Source organism: Leopardus geoffroyi, chromosome A1 (assembly GCF_018350155.1).
Source record: "Leopardus geoffroyi isolate Oge1 chromosome A1, O.geoffroyi_Oge1_pat1.0, whole genome shotgun sequence".
Lineage (NCBI taxonomy): Eukaryota > Metazoa > Chordata > Mammalia > Carnivora > Felidae > Leopardus > Leopardus geoffroyi.
Genome location: NC_059326.1, coordinates 108,717,737 through 108,736,799, shown reverse-complemented (window position 1 = coordinate 108,736,799; position 19,063 = coordinate 108,717,737). Strand labels below are relative to the sequence as shown.

At 49.3% G+C, this 19,063-nt stretch overlaps 1 protein-coding gene across 6 annotated transcripts in view; it reads left to right on the top strand.

The window, feature by feature from the left end:
* Positions 1-19,063, top strand: part of ACSL6 (acyl-CoA synthetase long chain family member 6) — a 60,833-nt gene that overhangs the window by 19,905 nt on the left and 21,865 nt on the right. For 5 of the 6 annotated variants that reach the window (XM_045488088.1, XM_045488100.1, XM_045488110.1 and 2 more), the window contains 11 exons: positions 47-161; positions 1,082-1,146; positions 1,411-1,512; positions 2,023-2,122; positions 2,690-2,868; positions 3,875-3,907; positions 5,474-5,525; positions 14,387-14,460; positions 16,054-16,131; positions 17,560-17,694; positions 18,087-18,221. In XM_045488088.1, coding sequence (XP_045344044.1) covers positions 47-161; positions 1,082-1,146; positions 1,411-1,512; positions 2,023-2,122; positions 2,690-2,868; positions 3,875-3,907; positions 5,474-5,525; positions 14,387-14,460; positions 16,054-16,131; positions 17,560-17,694; positions 18,087-18,221 — 1,068 coding nt within the window. Of the gene's footprint in view, positions 1-46; positions 162-1,081; positions 1,147-1,410; positions 1,513-2,022; positions 2,123-2,689; positions 2,869-3,874; positions 3,908-5,473; positions 5,526-14,386; positions 14,461-16,053; positions 16,132-16,188; positions 16,267-17,559; positions 17,695-18,086; positions 18,222-19,063 lie in introns of all 6 variants that reach the window. The other variant, XM_045488095.1, reaches the window with a different exon arrangement.

Here is a 19,063-nt window from a genome sequence, read left to right as displayed (position 1 = left end):
CTATGCCTGCCTCAGCCAGCTTCCCTGGACTGTGCTTGGCTCGTAGGACAGTGGCGGGGCCCGGCGATCTGTGATTGGAGATGGCCCTCAGCTGCTCACCCACTATTATGATGATGCCAGGACCATGTACGAGGTGTTCCGCCGTGGGCTTAGCATCTCAGGTGAGAGGGGCTGTGAGGGTCTGGAGGAGCCTTGCCAAGGGTTGAGCAGGTGCAAAGGTGTGAGCCGACAAGCAGGGAACCAGGGGCGTGGCAGGTGAGTGGTTGCCAGGTTCAGAGGAGAAAAGCACCTCCTGGCACTCCTCCCACTCAGGGAAGTAACTGCATTATGCGGCCGAAGGGCTGACCTCAGCTTTGTTCTAGCCCTTAGCACTGCCTGACCTTAAACCATCTCTTAGCTCATAGTTAAAAAAAATTTTTTTTAATGTTTATTTATTTTTGAGAAAGTGAGAGAGAGAAAATGTGGGCCAGGGAGGGGCAAAGAGAGGGAGATACAGATACTGAAGTAGGCTCCAGGCTCCAAGCTATCAGCACAGACCCCGACGCAGGACTCAAACCCATGAACCCCAAGATCATGACCTGAGCTGAAGTCAGACGCTTAACCAACTGAGCCACCTAGGCACTCCTTAGCCCTTATTTTATATCTCCCATGGGCAGCCCCTGCTAAGCTTCAAACTGCCAGGCCTCTGGCTGGCATGGCTCAGAGCCTGAGCCTCTGGGATGTCTGGGTGACCCAGGGTATGGGTCAAAAGGAAGTGGTCACAGAGAGGCAACTCTCCATCTCTGCCTCATAGTCCCCACGTCTTTGTGTCCCTTTGGGGCTGCATCACACAGGTCATGGTGGGAACTGCCACTGTGTTAGTCCTTATTCCGGGGCCTCCCTGATCCTTGAGGACATGTCATGCTTGTGTGCTTTAGGCCTCCTTCAGCTTCAGCAGGTTAGACAGGCAGCTGGGGGCAGTTCGCTTGACCCATGGACCACCCCACAGGATGGGATGTCCATTCACCTATCTGATGAGCAGATGCAGGTGACACCCACCCTACCATCCTCCCTGGCACAAGGCCTGCTTATCTCTCTGCAGGGAATGGACCCTGTCTTGGCTTCAGGAAGCCCAAGCAACCTTATCAGTGGCTGTCCTACCAGGAGGTGAGTGATAGAGGACAGGCCCCACCCTGTCAAACCATGTAGACCTGGCATTGTGGGGCTTGTGGGTACCCTGCAGGGTCTCAGAGGGTCATTGTTTCCTTGCATGGCCTGTTTGCCAGACTCCCAGCAGCAACTTCAGAGGACTTCCAGCCGACCTGGGTAGGGTCTTAGGGAGGTCTCAGACCTGTAGGAATCCTTACCTGGGAATCTCCCTCTCCTGCTAAAAGTCCTTGCTTTCCATCACTTCCCCATGTCTATGTGCAGGTGGCCGACAGGGCTGAATATCTAGGGTCCGGACTTCTGCAACACAATTGTAAAGCATGTACAGATCAGTTTGTTGGTGTTTTTGCACAAAATCGACCAGAGGTAAGCATCTGCCTTGATTGGTTTTAGAGGTTTCAGTAGAGTAGGGGGTTGGGTACCATACAACAGCCCTGGTCAAACTGCATGTAGGGCCTAGGACAAGAGAAAACATGGATGTACTTGGTCCATGCCACCACCAACTCCTTTGGCTTTACCCCTAATCAGGAGTGGACATCTCAGCCAAGCTCCATCTACACCCCACCCAGCCCCACAAACAGGTGTTTCCTGAGCCATGGGGGAAGAAAGACCCAGGGAAGAAGGCCACAAGGCCTAGAAGTAGGCTTTGGGCTATTTGGAGGCCCCAAATTCCCTGGGGCATGCGTGCTGTAGAAGGGTGTGGGGAAGCAGGTGCAACCAGTTAACCTCATGGATTCCTTGCAACGTGGAGAGGGCCAGAACAGAACCTTCTCAGGAGGACCTAGAACAAGTACCCTGGTTGCCTGGGCATAAGAGCAGTATAGCCCTCCTATCTGCTCTGTGCTCCCCCAACCCCGCACCTATGTGTCTCCACAGTGGATCATCGCAGAGCTTGCCTGCTACACGTATTCTATGGTGGTGATCCCACTATATGACACCCTGGGCCCTGGTGCTATCCGCTACATTATCAACACAGGTGAGCCACCACTGCCTCCTCTTGCCACTGGCAGCCAGCCCCTGGACCCCAGCCTGTTAGCTTACGCTAATTGTCTGATACTAGTAAGCACTTTGCTTCCATTCTCAAAGAACATTTTCCAATCTGGCCGTTGAGTTGGCTTTCCCCGGTTGGACTTCACCTGAAGGCACCTTCCACAGGGCCTGGCTACCGTGAAGGAGCCTCTGCAGCAGCCTCCACACAGGCTTCCGACTCTCTGAGGCTTACTTTTCAGCTCAGGGCAGAGGCGGGGAAGCAGGGTGGTGGTGGCAAATAACCTCAAGCAGACCTGAGATTATGGATCCTGAGCCTGGAGCAAAGGAATGCTTGGAATCTGCTCCAGGACATTCCTTGGCCTCTTGCCCTTGTTTCTCCTAAGCTCCATGCACTTTCCTCTGTGTACAACACATAGCCTACATGGCCTGTCTTCTGCATTTATTTACACACAAGCTTTGGCACACACAGCCCATGGCTCTGCTGCCTAGCACATGCTACACACAGTCACAGCCTGTGCTCACACAGCCTGACTTTTCCTAATGGTCCCTTCAGCTGACATCAGCACCGTGGTTGTGGATAAACCTCAGAAAGCTGTGCTTCTGCTAGAACATGTGGAGAGGAAGGAGACTCCAGGGCTGAAGCTCATCATTGTCATGGAACCATTCGAGGAAGCTCTGAAAGACCGAGGGCAGGAGTGTGGGGTGGTCATTAAGTCCATGCAGGCCGTGGAGGTGAGTGTCTGCTTCTGGGCTGTTTACTGGGCCATAGCTGGTTGGCTGCTGAGCCAGGACTGCTGGTTATCTGCCCCTCTCATGTCCCGGGGTGGACGTCTTGGGCCATCAGGGTGTGTCAGTGCTGAGATAGGGCAGGCTTTTACAAGGGCTGGTGGCAGGTGGTGAGGTTGGTGCCTATAGGCATCCTCTAGGTGACAGACTCAGTTGGCTGACACATTGAATAACACAGGCACCAATAGGTATATGGTAGTGCCAGCCTGCCCCAGAGTTACTTACATAGCCTCTGGAGCCTCCATGTTTTCAGCTAGCCATTAGCCTGTCTGAGCCTGAATACTACAGACATGAGGTCCAGGAGTCTTTGAGAGGTTCCTTCAGTGTGTCCCAAACTCCCAGCAGCCAGCAGAAACAGTTTTTCTGTGCATGACCTCCCCAGAGGCATCAGGCTGGTGGCAGCTTGTGGCCTGCTAGAGTGACACAGGACATCCTGGTCCCCAGGGCCTCACGCCCACCTCAGTAGCAGCTCACCCCCACCATCCCTTTCTGGATGTAGGCCCCTGAGCGATCCAGGTGTTCTCCTACCTGCCTGTCTGTCACCAACTATACTTGTAATACCTGGGCAGTTGTACCCGTCCATGGTTTGGGGGCCACACTTATGCTGACAACTCCCCATCTGCCCCTCTAGCCTTGACCATTTATCTGGAAGTGTAGGCTACCTAGCCATTCTGTCCTGAGCATGTGTCCCGATGGGCACCTCAAGCTGTCTCCCCCGTTGTGCACGTGCACAGCGTCTAACCTCTCCCTGGGCCTCAGGCCCCTGTCTGTAATGTGTGGGGTGGCCTAGGCCTGGACGTGCATATAAGAAGAGGCCACTCAGGTGGTTTCTCCACATAGGCAGGAGGTGGTTTCTCCACCATGCCAAGCTTATTTTGATTTTTTGTTTATTCACTTGTTTTGATCAATCAGAACTTTTGAGCATTTTAAAAATCATGGTTTTCTCTTCCAGGAGTGTGGCCAACGGAATCATCACGTCCCTGTGGTAAGCTCATCTGCCAGCAGGTCTTTATTGATGGTGTGCAGGGCTTATCCTCACAGACCACGCTCACCATGCACGGCCTTGCTAGGGGGTCAGAAAAGCACCCCTGTGTTAATAAGCCATTGCTGTGAACAGCTTTGGAAATACCCACTCAGGGAACCAGGACTTGTGTAGGTGAGGGTGTAGAGAGGGACCTAGAACAGGAGTCAGACATTTAAGATGGAGAAAAAAAGGGCAGCCATTCCTCACTACCCTTGGTTCTCCAGAGGCCTTTTCTTTGGGAAGGCTTATTTTTTCCCCTTGTAGGTAGTGAACTCTACAAGGATGGGGTGAACAGGAGAAGCAACAGAATTAGAAGTGAACCCCGGGGCCAAGTGCCCTTGTAACATCTGCTGTCCTTGTTCATCTTTGTGAATTTTTCTTTTTAAAATTTTTTAATGTTTATTCATTTTTGAGAGACAGGGCACAAGGGGGACAGGGGCAGAGAGAGAGGGAGCCACAGAATCCAAAGCAGGCTCCAGGCTCTGAGCTGTCAGCACAGAGCCCAACACGGGGCTCAAACCCACGGACCATAAGATCATGATGTGAGCTGAAGTTGGACCTGACTGAGCCACCCAGGCGCCCCGTGAACTTTTCTCTGTGTTACCCCCGAGTGATACTTCCTGGGGTCAAGTCACCAGTGATGGTCACTGGCTCTGGGAGAGCCGTGTGGGAGTTTTAAGCTTGCTTACGAGCTCCACTCTTCCTTGCCTTGCTCTTGCCTTCCTTGCTCTTGCCTCCACTCTTCCCTCCAGCTCAGCCCTTCCCACTCTTCTTACCTGCCCCTGAGCTTTCTCATATGCGGATCAGCCCTTCATGGGCAGCCCTGGTGTATGCCCACCTCCCTCATACCATACCCCAGCCTCGGAGCACCATTCTCCAACCTCTTGGCACACCCTTGCCTCCATGCCTCCACCAGTAGCCAGGCTAGTTCTTCTTCCAGAGCCCATCTTCCCTTTGTCTGGAGAGATCTTGCTTGTCCCTCAGTCCCAACTCATGTCACCTCTTCTGCATACATGCGGACATGATAGGCTCCTCCTGGTGACCCCAGGACTCTGTGCCCCGGGCCAGGGCCAGGGTCTGATACAGAGCAGTCTTGGTGACACAGTGGGAATCTCAGTTCCTGGGCCACACATTCTGTTCCCAGGCCTAACCCCAGACATTTGGGAGAAAGTGGGAAGGCAGGATGGAACTTCTCCCCTGAGAAGGTGAGGTCTTTGTTAGAGGCCTAGATGTGACCACTGTAGCCCAATTCCATCTCAGATTCAAGCTGGGGAGGCAGCAGGACCAGGTGAGAAATTAGTGTGACAGATGCATGTCCAAGCCCCCATCAAGTTTCCTCAGCCTCTTTCCTGAGGACCTGCCAGCCCACCTTTCTGACGGCTGCAGGCAGGGGCAGGCACACGACTCTATACCCACTCGTGGCGGGTGGGGGTGCACAGAGAGGCTGGCTGGTTGAGAATTCCAGGGGTCTTGGGCCCTGGCTGGCCACTCTGGGTCCTCTTAACACACTTCTTCTCAACTCTGCAGCCCCCGAAGCCCAGTGACCTCTCCATTGTGTGTTTCACAAGCGGCACAACAGGTGAGTTGAGGCACCCAGATCACCAGCCGGGGCCACCTGCAACCTTCTCTGGCAGCCTTGGTGGTGTGACTGCAGGGGTCTCTGGTGCCCCCCTGACCTCTGAGGCATGGGCTGAGCCTTGTCCCATGCCTGATTCCAGACCATGGGCTCCCAGTGCCCAGCAGGAGGCAGCATGGGTGGTGGGACATGGATAGTGTGGGCTGCGAGGTCCAGGGTGGGGGCTGGCCATTTCCTAGAGCTGGGGCCAGAGGAGGGCTGGGTAGCTGAGTCACATCATCCTTTGCTGAGAAGCAGCTCTCGCCACTCTCCTTCCTGCCCTGACTTGGCCTTTGTGTCAGGGACCATAGATAAAGCGTGGGGTTTGGTGTCTGAAAGTCTTGATTTGGGTTCCACTTCTACCACTTGCTGGTGGCTAGGAGCCAGTCACCTAGGCTTGCTGCCACCTCCTCCCCAGCCTCTCCCTGTGATAGGGTGGTTGAAAGTGCCAGAGAGGGAATGGTGTGGAAAAAGGCAGTGCAGAAACTCTGAAGGATGGGGCTGGTATGCTGTGGGCGTGGATGTCGGATGAGGACAAGCAGAAATGATTCACCCCATGCCTGGTGCTGACAGGGGAGTGCATAGGGCAGCATCAGCAGGGATAGCCAAGGAAGGCTGCCTGGAGGAGGCAGGGTGCACAGGAGGGGTGTGGCCACAGGCACAGCACTTCACAGTCTGCAGTGCCTTTTCTGCCCAGTCACTGAGCTTCTGGGGCCTCAGCACGGCCTGTGAGGCAAGCAGGCATGGATGCTATATGAGTGGATGACACCAGCAAGTGGAAGCAGGGGACTTGTGCCCTTTTTCCAGAACCCCCGGCCCAGTGCTCTTCCTCTGCTGCTACTCCATCTCATCTATTGACTTGGGAAGTCACTTGTCCTAGCCTTGAATGGGCAAGAAGTTTCCAGCCTTCTTCTTCTGATTGGAGGGCTGGCCTGCCTTGATGATAACGCTTGATGGGGTGGGCAGTGAAAGTGGAACTTCGCACAGTCTCTGCAGATGCAGCCTCTAAGGCATTTGGCAGGTCCTCCCCAGCCCCATATGCAGACCCGCCATGAGGATGGATCGTGATAAACAAGGCTTTGTTAGATCTAGATGGATTTTTGCCATTAACTCAGTGGGTTTGAGGATTTCCACCCCACGGCTGATTTTTATCAGAAAAGAAATAGTATAGTCCTTGCTCTCCAGTAGCTGACATCTAGAGTCAACGCAGAATTCAAAAACGCCCTTCAGGTTTACGTGGGTGTTTGTTTGTTTGTTTTTTGTTTTTTGTTTTTTTGTTTTTTGTCATGAGTTTCATACGTAAAATTTTGGTGATATGTCTCTCCAGCCTGGGTTGGGAAACAGGTTACTATTGTGGCCTTTATATATTTATTTTTTAAATTTATTTTGAGAGAGAGAGAGAGAGAGAGAGAGCAAGCAGGGTAGGGGCAGAGAGAGAGAGGGAAAGAGAGAATCCCAAGCAAGCTCCATACTGTCAGTGCAGACCCTGATGCGGTACTTGAACTCATGAACCGTGAGATACTCACCTGAGCTGAAGTCAAGAGTCGGATGTTTAACCAACTGAGCTACCCAGGTGCCCCAGTGTAGCCTTTATTTTTTATTTTAAGTTTATTTATTTATTTTAAGAGAGAAAGAGCATGAGTGGGGGATGGGCAGAGAAGAGAGAGAGAGGGAGAGAGAGAATCCCAAGCAGACTCCATGCTGTCTCACAGAGCCCAACACAGGAGAAAGAACTCACAAACCATGAGATCATGACCTGAGCCAAAATCAAGAGTCAGACATTTAACCAACTGAGCCACACAGGCGCCCTACTACTGTGGCTTTTACCTTTAGACCCTTGATGTTCAAGAGTGCCCCTAGGCTTTTAATGAGTCACTTGGTCATATTGGCCTCCATATCTGGAGAAGAACTTCATGGAGCAGAAATGTGCTATCACCCAGGTGGAGAGGGCAGGCCTCATGTCCCATGCTTTTCCAAACCATGAAATCACAATTGGAAGCTAAGCCATCCTGCCCAAGCTCTGTGTGGTGGAAGATGGTCATATGGAGCCAGGAAAACAGGTTGTGATTTAGTGCCCAAGCCTCCCGCGATAGAAGCGCTGCTGGTGCCAGGGCAGAGCTGGGGGATTGAGCAGACCTCTTATCACCCTGCCCGGCTGTACTTGGATTTCCTTGGCATTAGCATGAGCCTGTGCTGTGCCTCTGGTAGCCATCCTGTTTTCAAGCACATCAGCCCTGCCTGTCCTCAGCATCACAAACCCCGGATACAGCTTCTCTTCTGAACTGTGTTCCCAGCTTCATCAGGGGCCCACACTGTTCTTTCAGTGGGGAAAGATGGAACGTATGATCTAAACCTGACATTTGGTTCATGATTCTGGTGGAATCATTCTGGGAAGATTTTCTTCTTGCTATATGATGGAAACATCTATGGAGATCCCCAGAATAAGCCAGTGCTATGGAACTCCTAGTCAGGCTGTGACATTCCTGCAGGAGGTGAGAGGATGGGGTTTGTCTACACTCAGGGATGGCTACTGGGTGGGTATATAGTTCGTTGTTCATTTCAAAATGACTATTAGCTGGACTGGAATCTGATAGCCCCTACCCCCCACAAAGAGAATTTGTGGGTATAATATAGCCTTGTTTGGGAAATTGGGTGCCATTAGTGATAGTTAAGACGTATACTATGAGTTCATGTACCCTCTCTTCCCAGAGAAGAAAATACAGCGATCTTTTTAAATATATCCTTCTCAAGCTCTATGCTTTTAGCATCCTTTTTCTAACTTATATCGATTCACTCATTCAGCTCATTTATGGAGCATCCAGTATGCATCAGACCTAGTGCTGGGGGCTGAGGTCACGGGGATGGATAAGACAGACCCCTGTCTTCATGAGCTCACAGCTTATGTTACCGGGCAGTTCAGTACAATGTGGTCACTGCCTCAAGAGTCCACATCCCAGAGTGCATGGAGCACTATGCCATCAAGAGGTCAGAAGAGCAGGACAGAAAGGATTCCCAGCGGAGTCCACTGGAGCAGAGTCCTGAAAGATTGGTAGCTGGAGGAGAATAGGAGGAAGGGCATTCTCAGCATGGGGAACAGCATGTGCAAAGGATTGGCTGCAAGAAAGAAAATATTGCTTCAAAGGAGAGTTGAGTGAGGAAATAGCTATCTGGGAACATGGCCTGGGAGCACTGGCAGGAGAGGAATGATGAGGGCAAGAGTTTCAAGTGGAGGCTGAGCTAGAGGTGAATAGAATCTGTCAGTGTTGTCTGGTGGCTGAACTATACCCAGAGGATGCCACCACAGAAATGTCTGCTGGTGCTCTTGGCAAAGGCTAATCGTGGAGCGGAGGCTGGAAGCAGAAGCTGATTGCAGTGGAATGAGGAGTGAATGGGAGGTGAGGATGTCACATCAGCACATGTGGACAATTTCTTCAAGAAGCATGGCCATGTCACCAAAAGGCATGCTCCATAATGTTGATAAACATCGCTGTTTGAATAGTCAAAATCTGGAAACAACTCCAGTGCCCATCAGCGATAGAATGGTATACCTCAATAGAATCCTCTCCCTTACTGTACATTGAGTGAAAGAAACCAGACACAAAAGATTGCATGATTTCTTTGGTATAAAATTACAAGAACAATAAACTAGTCTATGGTTTTATAAGTCAGGATAATGGTTGCCGTCCAGGATAACGCTTCCCTGGAATGCTGATGATGTTCTAGTTCTTTAAAAAAAGAAATTGTTTTTAATATTTATTTATTTTTGATAGAGAGAGAGACAGATAGAGTGCAAGCAGGGGAGGGGCATAGAGAGAGGGAGACACAGAATCCAAAGCAGACTCCAGGCTCTGAGCTGTCAGCACAGAGCCCAACGCAGGGCTTGAACCCACGGTTCGTGAGATCATGACTTGAGCTGAAGTTGGACGCTTAACCGACTGAGCCACCCAGATGCCCCGTGATGTTCTATTTCTTGATCTGGTGCTGGTTGCCCAGGTAAGTTCGCTTTGGGAACAAAAAAATCTATTGGATCTGTACACTTATTTGGGCAATTTACCACATATGTATGTTATGCTGTAAGGGAGAATCTATGTGAAAAATAGATTAGCTTTGAAGGAATGACAGACCAAGAGTGGAGCTGGCAGAGGCTATGGAGGGGGGTGGGGCTCTTGTTATGGAAACACCTGAAAGTGTTTTTTGTCATCGAGAAAGAGCCACTAGAGACAGAGGAAAGGGAGGTGCTGCTCAGTGGAGCAGAGCCCTTAAAACTCTGGTGTGGGTTGAGGGAGAGAGGAGGCTTCTGGATACAGCAGGAACGAGATGTACCCTGCCTGGAGAAGAAGGGAGGAAGAGTTGGTAGAGGCCCCTGGAATTGGAGCATCTCTTCTGTTCTAATTGAGGGCACCCAGGAAAGCTCAGTCATCTGCAGTCATTTAGCCGAGCATGTAATGCCCATCGGCCTTACCTCTGTGGCTGCTCAAAAGTGGGATCTTGGGAAAATACTCTCTTTGACCTATTTGTTTTGTGCCATTCAGTTCAAGACTTATGTGACCATATGCATAAAACTACATATGGGTATTCCTGCTGTGCAGCTTTAGGAGAATTTCTTAACCTCTCTTAAGCCTCAACTTGCTTGAATATTAAATGAAGCCATCTGATATCTATAATATAGGCTGTTTTAAGAAATAACTGAGTTACCATGTATGTGTGTATGAGATGCCTAGCACAGTGCCCACAGTCATGGATTTCAGTACCTGGCTGCTATTATAGTTATTATTTGTGTTTCTACCAGCTCTCAAGTCTGATTGTTTAAAAAATTGGTGGATATGGGGTTGATGAAAGTAGGACTCAATCCTGAAGAAGAGTTGGGAGCCTCTAGCAGGGAGATGAACACTCTATCCGCATTATAAAACTTCCAGAGCATTTCTGTCTCCAGTGTCTTTTGTAACCCACCTTTGTGTGAAAGTGGAAGCCAGCAGCCAGAGGAACCTCCAGCCAGAGGGCCCGTCACTGCTCCCAGCCCCACTCCCATCCCACCCCTGCAGGAGAGACCTCGAGCTCAGGTTCACCCCATAACTGCTCTCACTTGGAGCCAACATCCATCTGGGGCAGACCTTCAGCTAGTGAAATGCCTTTCTGCAGATCAGCCATGGATGGCCAGCCCAGGAATACTGGTTAAAGCCAAAGTGACATCCGCGGAATCTGAAACTAAGAGGTTTTTTTTCCTTCAGCAGCTGGAGAGAAAATAAATGAAGGGATGGCCAGCCTATGAGTAGAAGGTGGGGAATGGACAGTAGATCTCATGTTGATAAGATGGTGCCATTGATGTTGCTCCAGATAATAAGAGAAACAGAGCAAACAGTGGATCTGTCACTTTGCCATGGGTCTAGCTAGGAATGCTCACCAGTTCCTCCATGTGAGCAACTTGAAAAATTTTCCATATCACATTTTTAAAAACTGCTGTCAGATGCATGCACTTGTCCTGAATCAGAGAAGCAAACAGAGCTTTCCAAAGAGTGACCTCCCGCCTCCTAACTCTGACCTTGCATCTTCTCCCAGGATTTGCTGTCAACACGTACTTCTCCTTCGTCCCTTGGGACCACATCAAGGGATGACTTGAAATCATTTGAACCTTTTCTGGGAATATTTAAAAATCCTTTAGCTCATTAGAAGTTTATGAAACTTCACTTATATCTACAAGAAATCGTTTGTTTCTAAAAGGTCTAAACCTCTCTCATCATGTTGGAGAGGAAAAAGATTTGCCTAAGCAGACTTGGGTAACTACTACCCTTGTATGTGTTGTGGACTGAACTGAATGGAGGTTTCAGAAAATTTTCATTAATGAAGACAACTTTCTTTTGAAATTCTCAGTCACCCACCCTGAGGTTACATTAGGCATGAGCAAGGCAGCCAGCCTCACAGATCTGAAGTTCTATAGTACTGGACCCTATTTTGTGGGAGTTCTGATTTCACATCTAGTATTTTGGTGTTATTCTTTAGAAACATGTAGAACTTGGGAATCCACGGGTGAAAATTCCCAGGTGATACTCTCAGAATTGTTTGTGGGCCCAGAGACTGTAGAATTTGTATGTAGGAGGCAATTCGGGGACATTTCTTTTTTTTTTTTTTTTTAATGTTTGTTTATTTGAGAGAGAGAGAGAGAGAGCACGCACATGAGAAGGGGAGGGGCAGAGAGAGAGAGAGAGACCCAGAATCTGAAGCAGGCTCCAGGCTCTGAGCTGTCAGCACAGAGACCATTTTGGGGCTCAGACTCATGGACTGCGGGATCATGACCTGAGCCGAAGTCGAACTTGGACGCTTAACCAATTGAGCCTTCCAGACGCCTCCAGGGATGCTTCTTAATATGGGGTTGGGTTTGAGAAAAGATGCTGGGTTAAGAGAAGGACCAGCAGAGGTGAAACAGATCCCATGCATCTTCTTCATTTAAAAAAAAAAAAAAAAAAAAGATGTTTTAATAGTTACCTATTAAAACCCTGTAACCTTCTGTGTCCCCAGAATCATCTCTGTGATTTGTCAGTATGGGGGTGTGTCCCAGAGCATTTGACACAACCTCACCCATGACACATCTTGGTCAGACCGAGATGGAGCCATTACTGATGCTCCTGTTTCTGGCAGATGGAGCCCCAGTAAGTTGAGCAAACAGGCCTAATGGGAGATAATTATGTGAGCAACTTTACCTTTGTCTCCATCTGTTCCTTTAAAGTTGTTCAGTGGGGGTGAAAACATACGCACCTGATGCCTTTTATGGTCATTCTCAGGTCAGTTTCATGGGTGTGGTAAGTCACAGACAGTCTTAATTCACAACTACAAGTGTCGGTCCAAAGTGTGAATCGGTCCACTTCCCTGTGACTTCTTCCCTCCGCACCTTGGGCTGGCTGTGGGCTTGGTGGTCTGCTCTCCTCTCTTTCTCTGGTGTCTTTCCTCCTCCTCTCACTTGCTAATGAAGCTTTTAGCCCTCTCCCACCAGGTGGAAGTGGGAAGGGAGAATAAGGAAGTGGGAAAGGGAAGTTCTCTGATGGTTTGGGGCAACACTTAAAACCTGCTCTTTGTGTCACGGACACTTTCAGGAGTTCTCCTTTTGTTTTGTTTTGTTTTGTTTTGTTTTGTTTTGTTTTGTTTTTGAGGGAGAGAGTGAGCGAGAGTGAGAGATAGAGTGTGAGTGCACATGCAGGCAGGGGAGGGGCCCCTGCAGGGAGAGAGGGAATGAGAATCTCAAGTGAGCTCCCTGCTGGGTGTGAAGCTAGATCTCAAGACCATGAGATCATGACCTGAGCTGAAATCAAGAGTTGGATGCTCAACTGACTGAGCCACTCAGGTGGTGCCACTTAGGAGTTCTCTTTGCACTCCCTCCTCTACATTTTGTGCCTGTGGACAAGATTCCTTTTTAACCCACAGTTCTTGCCATCACCCCCTCAGACTAATGTTCCTTCTGCCAACTCCATATGCAGTCCCTGGGATTTATTATTTTTTTGCAGCCACGGTCTTCTTCACATTTCTCACCAGGATCCCCAGCTGCAGGGAACATGATTGAGCTCTGAGTTAGCTGGGGTTTCAAGTTGGGAGAGAGGATGGGCTAAAAAACTCTGCGTAGCTCTCTCTGAAGAAATTCTTTTCACAAATCCATTCCTCTCCCTCTTCCCCTTCCTCCTCCTCCTCTTCCTCCTCTTCCTTCTTCTTTTCTCTTCCTCTCTGAGGTAAAATTCACATAGCTTAATTAAACATTATTAAATATTTTAAAGTGAACAATTTTATGGCATATACTACAATACTCTCTTAATCTCTAGTCACTTTGCCCTTTTATTACCTCTTTCTGGGTGACGGTTGCAAAGTTAAACATATTGGTTTATTTAATATTTCCTGGGTAGGTTTGCACATGGTCTGCCCTCTCACTTTTGGAGTTTCACAGTGGTTGTATCTGCTGCCATAGTGGAAACTTCTAATAACATCTTTTGCACATGGATTATATTCTTAGACCTTATGAAAGCCCTATGAGGTGGGCATTGTCCCTATTTTACAGGTAAGCAAACAGAGAGGAGAAATGGCTTCCCCATGTTATGGTGGCAGTGACGGGAAAGGCCGGGAGTTGAGACCAGTCAGATGTGTCCAGACGCAGCCTGTGTTGTGTCCACCCTGATGTGAAATGGTGACCACTCTGGCCTCCTTCCCCAGCCTCCTGTGCCCTGGGTCCCTCACCTAGAGAATGACTCTTCTGAGTCATTCTAACAAACCTGGGCTTCACTACAAGGAGTAGTGAGAAGTCTTATCAAGACAAAGCAAGAATATCCATGTCCCATCTTTGACAATGAGCAAGCAGGGGGTCTACCCCAGCGCTCTGCACCTCTAGCCTAGCCTTAACCCCGGGGCTTTTCCTGGTGCTGGATGCAGTGAGGAAGTCCTCTGCTAGCACAGGTGGCTGTTGGATTCTGGAGATTAGACCTGCTTAGCCCAGAGACCAGCTCCACATACTGGGTGAAGAGGCAGGGGGCTGAGGATCTGTGCTCCCTTAGGGAGCACAGGCCACAAGTAACCAGCCTGTCAGGCTTTGAGTCACCCTGCCTGTGTGGCTGTGTCGCCTGCCTTCTGGTTTAAGCTGCTGGGAGTCTCAAGGTGGGCTTTGAGTGTCTACAGGATGAAAGTCTCTGACATGGCATTCATCTGCCTAGGACTCTGAAGTGGCTGCCAACGAAGGCCAGAGGCTTGGGTCTGGGTCTGGGTCCGACAGTCTGGGGCTGTCAACTTGGGCACTGTTCTCAAGGAGTGGCCCTTGAGCTTCCAACTAATTTGCCTTTTGTGCTTTCTCTTTTCAGGGAACCCAAAAGGTGCGATGCTCACCCATGGGAACGTGGTGGCTGATTTCTCAGGCTTTCTGAAAGTGACAGAGGTGAATAAAGTAGACTCGCTAAAGCAGGTGTCTCTTGAGGACACCCTCAAGCCTCAGAGGTTTTTTTGTTTGCTTTCTTTTTTCTGCCCTGATGTAATCTGAGCTGCCTTTCACAGGCAGGTGTTTCTGTTGTCATTAGTACAATCTGACCTTTATAGATATTTTAACCTCAAACCCTGAAGTGATCCACACCTGAAAAATAGCCAATTTGATTTCTAAAAGTGCTAAGATCCCAGAAAGACCTATAAAACTCTTTTTCATTTTTAACTGCAAAAAGTGAGATATCTGTGGTTTTTATGTGTACCTATATTTAGAAAGTAATCCTTAATTACTTGTTTTTCAAATAGGTCAGGGTTTAATTCAGTCATTTCGTGTTTAAGGACTACTAGAGTCTGGGAAACAATGGCGACTGCTAATGTGTAAGACTGTACTTAAAAAGGTAAATCTAAAATCCAAAAAAAAAAAAAAAAAAAAAAAAAAAAAAGCTTGATATCTTGGCCTGACAAAAGCATGTTAGCATTTTATAACCGGCTAAGAAAGAAGGACATTTTTCCACAAGTGGTGAGTATCCATGTCTCCTGCAGCTTCCTTAAGGAGAAAGGAATGTTCCTTTTCACTTAAGTTAGGCTTTTTCTCCACAGTGGAGAAAAATCACTGTCTGCATTCCTGCCAGATGGCATTACGGAGCATATGCCCCAAACACTGATAGATTTTGGTAGAAGACTGTAAGAGACTGTTGGTGGCTGAACCCAAGACAGGAGCTGTTTGCCCAGTTTCCAGGGCTTGTCCAGACTCATTCAAAAGCCAGCCTTGGAAGAATAAAGGCCCTTGTGAAAGGGTGGGGGACAGGGAAGTCCAGCAAAGGAGAGCACCCGAGGGTATGTCCTGCTCCTGGGCACAGGCCTTGTGCAGGCACCCCTGGCTGGAGCAGCCCCTGTCCCTGAGATCAGTCCCATCTGTGAGATGTGGGCCAGGGAGGAGGGGTGCAGCAGGGCTCCCTCTTGGCCTCCCCTACAGGCCCTGTCCCCAGACCTTGGCTTGTGAGGCCTGGTTTAGCCATCTGTTTGTCCTGGGCTCATACCCCAGCCACAGCTGGTATAGACCCAGGGCTCCCTGGGTCCCTTTTCTGGAAGAAGGACTAGAAAGTGCTGATAAGCCAAGCCCCTTGGACTCCTGGCTCAGGTGGCCCAGGGAGATGGCGAAGTGGGGTCTGGCCCCAGAGGAGACTTCCCTGCGGAGCTCAGCTCTGCTGGTTTATGTGTGCTTCACTGAGCTTTTTGCTTCTGCAGATAACCTAGACCCACTGGCTGCGCCCTAACACTCCGCCTCCTACGCTGCCCTGTCTCCCTCTCCCTCTCTTCTTCCTGCGCCTTTCATCTTCCTCTTTCTCTCACACATTTTTTTCTCTCTCTCATCTTGCCTTTCTCTCTCTCTCTCTCTCTCTGTCTCCTCCCCACCCACCTCCCCATTTCCCTTCCCTTCTTCCTGTTTGCCCCTCCAGGACCATTTTTCTCTGTATTGTTTTATGACTCTCTTGTCGTCTTCCTGTCAGTGTTTTCTTTCCTTTCTGTCTCCCATGCCCGTCACCTGCAGAAAGTGATCTTTCCGAGACAGGACGATGTGCTCATCTCCTTCCTGCCTTTGGCTCACATGTTTGAGAGAGTAATCCAGGTAAGACGCCCACCTGACTGACCGGGCCTTGCCTGGGCTCCTTCTGTTTTCTTACAGAGTCAGTGGGCTCCCACATGTGCGGATGTGCACATTTCCTATTTGCCTTTAGCACACATGTTTGAGAGAATGGTTCAGGTAAGGCCCTGGCTCCAGGGAGGCACATTCTGTGCCCAGAACCCAGAACCCTACCAGAGTGCCACTTGTCACTGGTGCCATGAAATAGAACTAAACTGCCCTGTCCTCAGACAGGTACCACAGGGGTCCTGGGAGGACACCAGGGAAGACCCCAGGTCTGCCTTGTCTTCCCTGCGGGTGTAACTCCTCTGAGAGAGGCCCCAGGTGATGGCCTGTGCTCAGAGAGAACTATAGCTTTGCAGAAGTATTTTTACCATTCACACTCTGTGCCATATGGCTCCACTTATGGCCAAGACATTTCCATACCATAACTTCCAAAACTCGCCAACTCCTGGAAAAGAAAACAAGACAGTAAAGTTGGGGAATCAAACTGTCATGATCCCTTGCTCTGGAGATGGGACTGGCATTATGATTGACCCTGAGATAGGCTTTACAGGAGCGTAGAGGGAGTGGGGGGAGTCCCCATGAGGTAGTGGGAACAAATAATTTTCCACACATGGGTCACTCAGGGGGCCAGCTTATGAATGAGCTATGTCTTCTAAAGCCTCTCCCATCTATCTTGGGGGAGGGCTGGTATATTAGGGCAATGCTTTCCAGCTTTTCAGACATAGATTAGAATGCCATAGTTCATTACTATGAACTAGTTTTGCGACTCTGGGCAAGTCCCTTTACCTCTCTGAGTTTTGCATTCCTCATCTGCAAAATGGAGATATAAGTGCTGCCTCACTTATAGGGGTGCTGTGAACATTAAAGAAAGGCACATGCATTAGGCCCCTGGAATATTCCTAACCCCATCAAGAACCATCCAGGACACCCCCCCTTTTGGCCCTCCTCCACCAAACAATACCCAGAGCCAGCGTTAGCATTGTCCCATGGTACTCACAGGCACTGCACACCCTTCCAGAGTTGCTGAGGTGTCCCTGGGGCAGATCCACAGATCTGGATCAGATCTGCTGATAGGATGCAGTATAGCTCAGAGACTTGAGACCCCAGGGAGGTCCTTGCCCAGGGCTTGGGAGTTGAGCATGAGGGAGCAGGAACCAGTGAAGTTGGCTGCTCTGGCATCTCCCAAAGGCCCCGGATTCCTCCCTGTCTCCTGGTGCTTCACCCCGTGCCTGAGTGGGACTTAGTGGGAAATGGGGGGCACCCCAGACAGCATTCTTAAGTGTCTCATGGCAGAAGCTGGTGTTGGGATAGGGGGTCACGGGCGCCCTCCATGTAGGGCAGAGCTTTGGACTGCAGCCAGGAGTGATCACCCTGAGGGACTCCTCCCTTCCTGTCCTCTCCCTCCAGTCTGTCGTCTACTGCCATGGAGGGCGCGTAGGCTTCTTCCAGGGAGATATCCGTCTCCTCTCAGATGACATGAAGGCTCTGTGCCCCACCATCTTCCCTGTGGTCCCTCGATTACTGAACCGGATGTATGACAAGGTAAGCCCCAGAGGGGGTCTCTAGCCAGGCTGATGTGCTGTGTGTCTGCTTGACTGTACAGGGTCTGAAGCCCCAGGCAGGCTTTCCATGCCTCCTCCCCCAGGTCCTGGAAGTTAACCTCCTTTCTTGTATTCCTTCACTGTCCCCTTCCTTATCCTGTTTTCTTCCCATTCTCCAAAACCCTGTTTGGACAGATTTTTCTTCAAGAATTTCCATCCCTACAATGTGGCCAGACATTGGTAATGTTCACTTTAGCTGGGTGTCACATCCACTGATGTCCTGCAGGGGCAAAATGGAGCTTCTCTTTTGGTTAGTCTGGGCCTTCTTTCTGGGGGGATCTGTCTAGAGGTAGTACATGGGGCCAACAGCTTCTTCCAACTTCTATTCCTCAGATCTTTAGCCAAGCAGACACACCATTAAAGCGCTGGCTCCTGGAGTTTGCAGCAAAGCGTAAACAGGCTGAGGTCCGAAAGGGAATCATCAGGAATGATAGCATCTGGGACGAACTCTTCTTTAATAAGATTCAGGTAAGAAAACAAACAGTGTTATTATGGAGTGACACCAAAGTGGCCTTATAGAAAAATTGGAGAAACCCATTCCAGTGGGCTTATAAAATGATAATTCATTTGCTCATGAAGTCAAAGCTTAAACTACCATTGAAATATTAAAGGACTCATTTTTGTTATTTGGATGTGTGTGATATTTGCGAAAAGGCAACCAGCAAGAAGGACTCCTGGAAAATAGATCTGTTGGTCTTCCCAGGCATTGGGGCAACTTTGCCCTTTTATGGTCAGGTCCATCAGGAGCTTCTGTGGCCTGAAGTTTCTCTTGCCTTTCCCAGTAGCCTTGGCCATGCTGGCTTCCCAGCAACACTAGGTTCTAGCAAGGTGACCAAGAATCTTCCTTTCCCTTCCTGTTAGCTACATCTTCAACCCCTACCAGTGCAGACTGATCATGAATTACTCATTTCTGTATCCTCATTTAAGTTGTCAAGCTCTGCATTACCCAAAGAATCTATAGCTAATTCATAGCATTACTCGTTTTTTCTTACTACCCTATTTTTAGCTCTAAGAAAATTAATATTTAAACTCTCTTGGCTCAACTTACAGAAACAATTCTTTGTCCTCTGCAGTGCATAGTCAATAGAGCAGAAAACAATATTGATTTATAAATGAAAAAAGGCTATGCCATTAAGATGGAAGTGGGAAGAAATTGTTCTAAGTAATTGTTTTGGCTGCTGGCAGATGATGGGAGAATGAGAGGAAAGCTGTTCATTTCAAGGAAGGGAGAACCAAAATTACAGAACACTGCCCAGAAGAGTGGCACTTACCTCCAAAGGCGAAGAGAAGTTGGCCATTTTGTGGGTCGA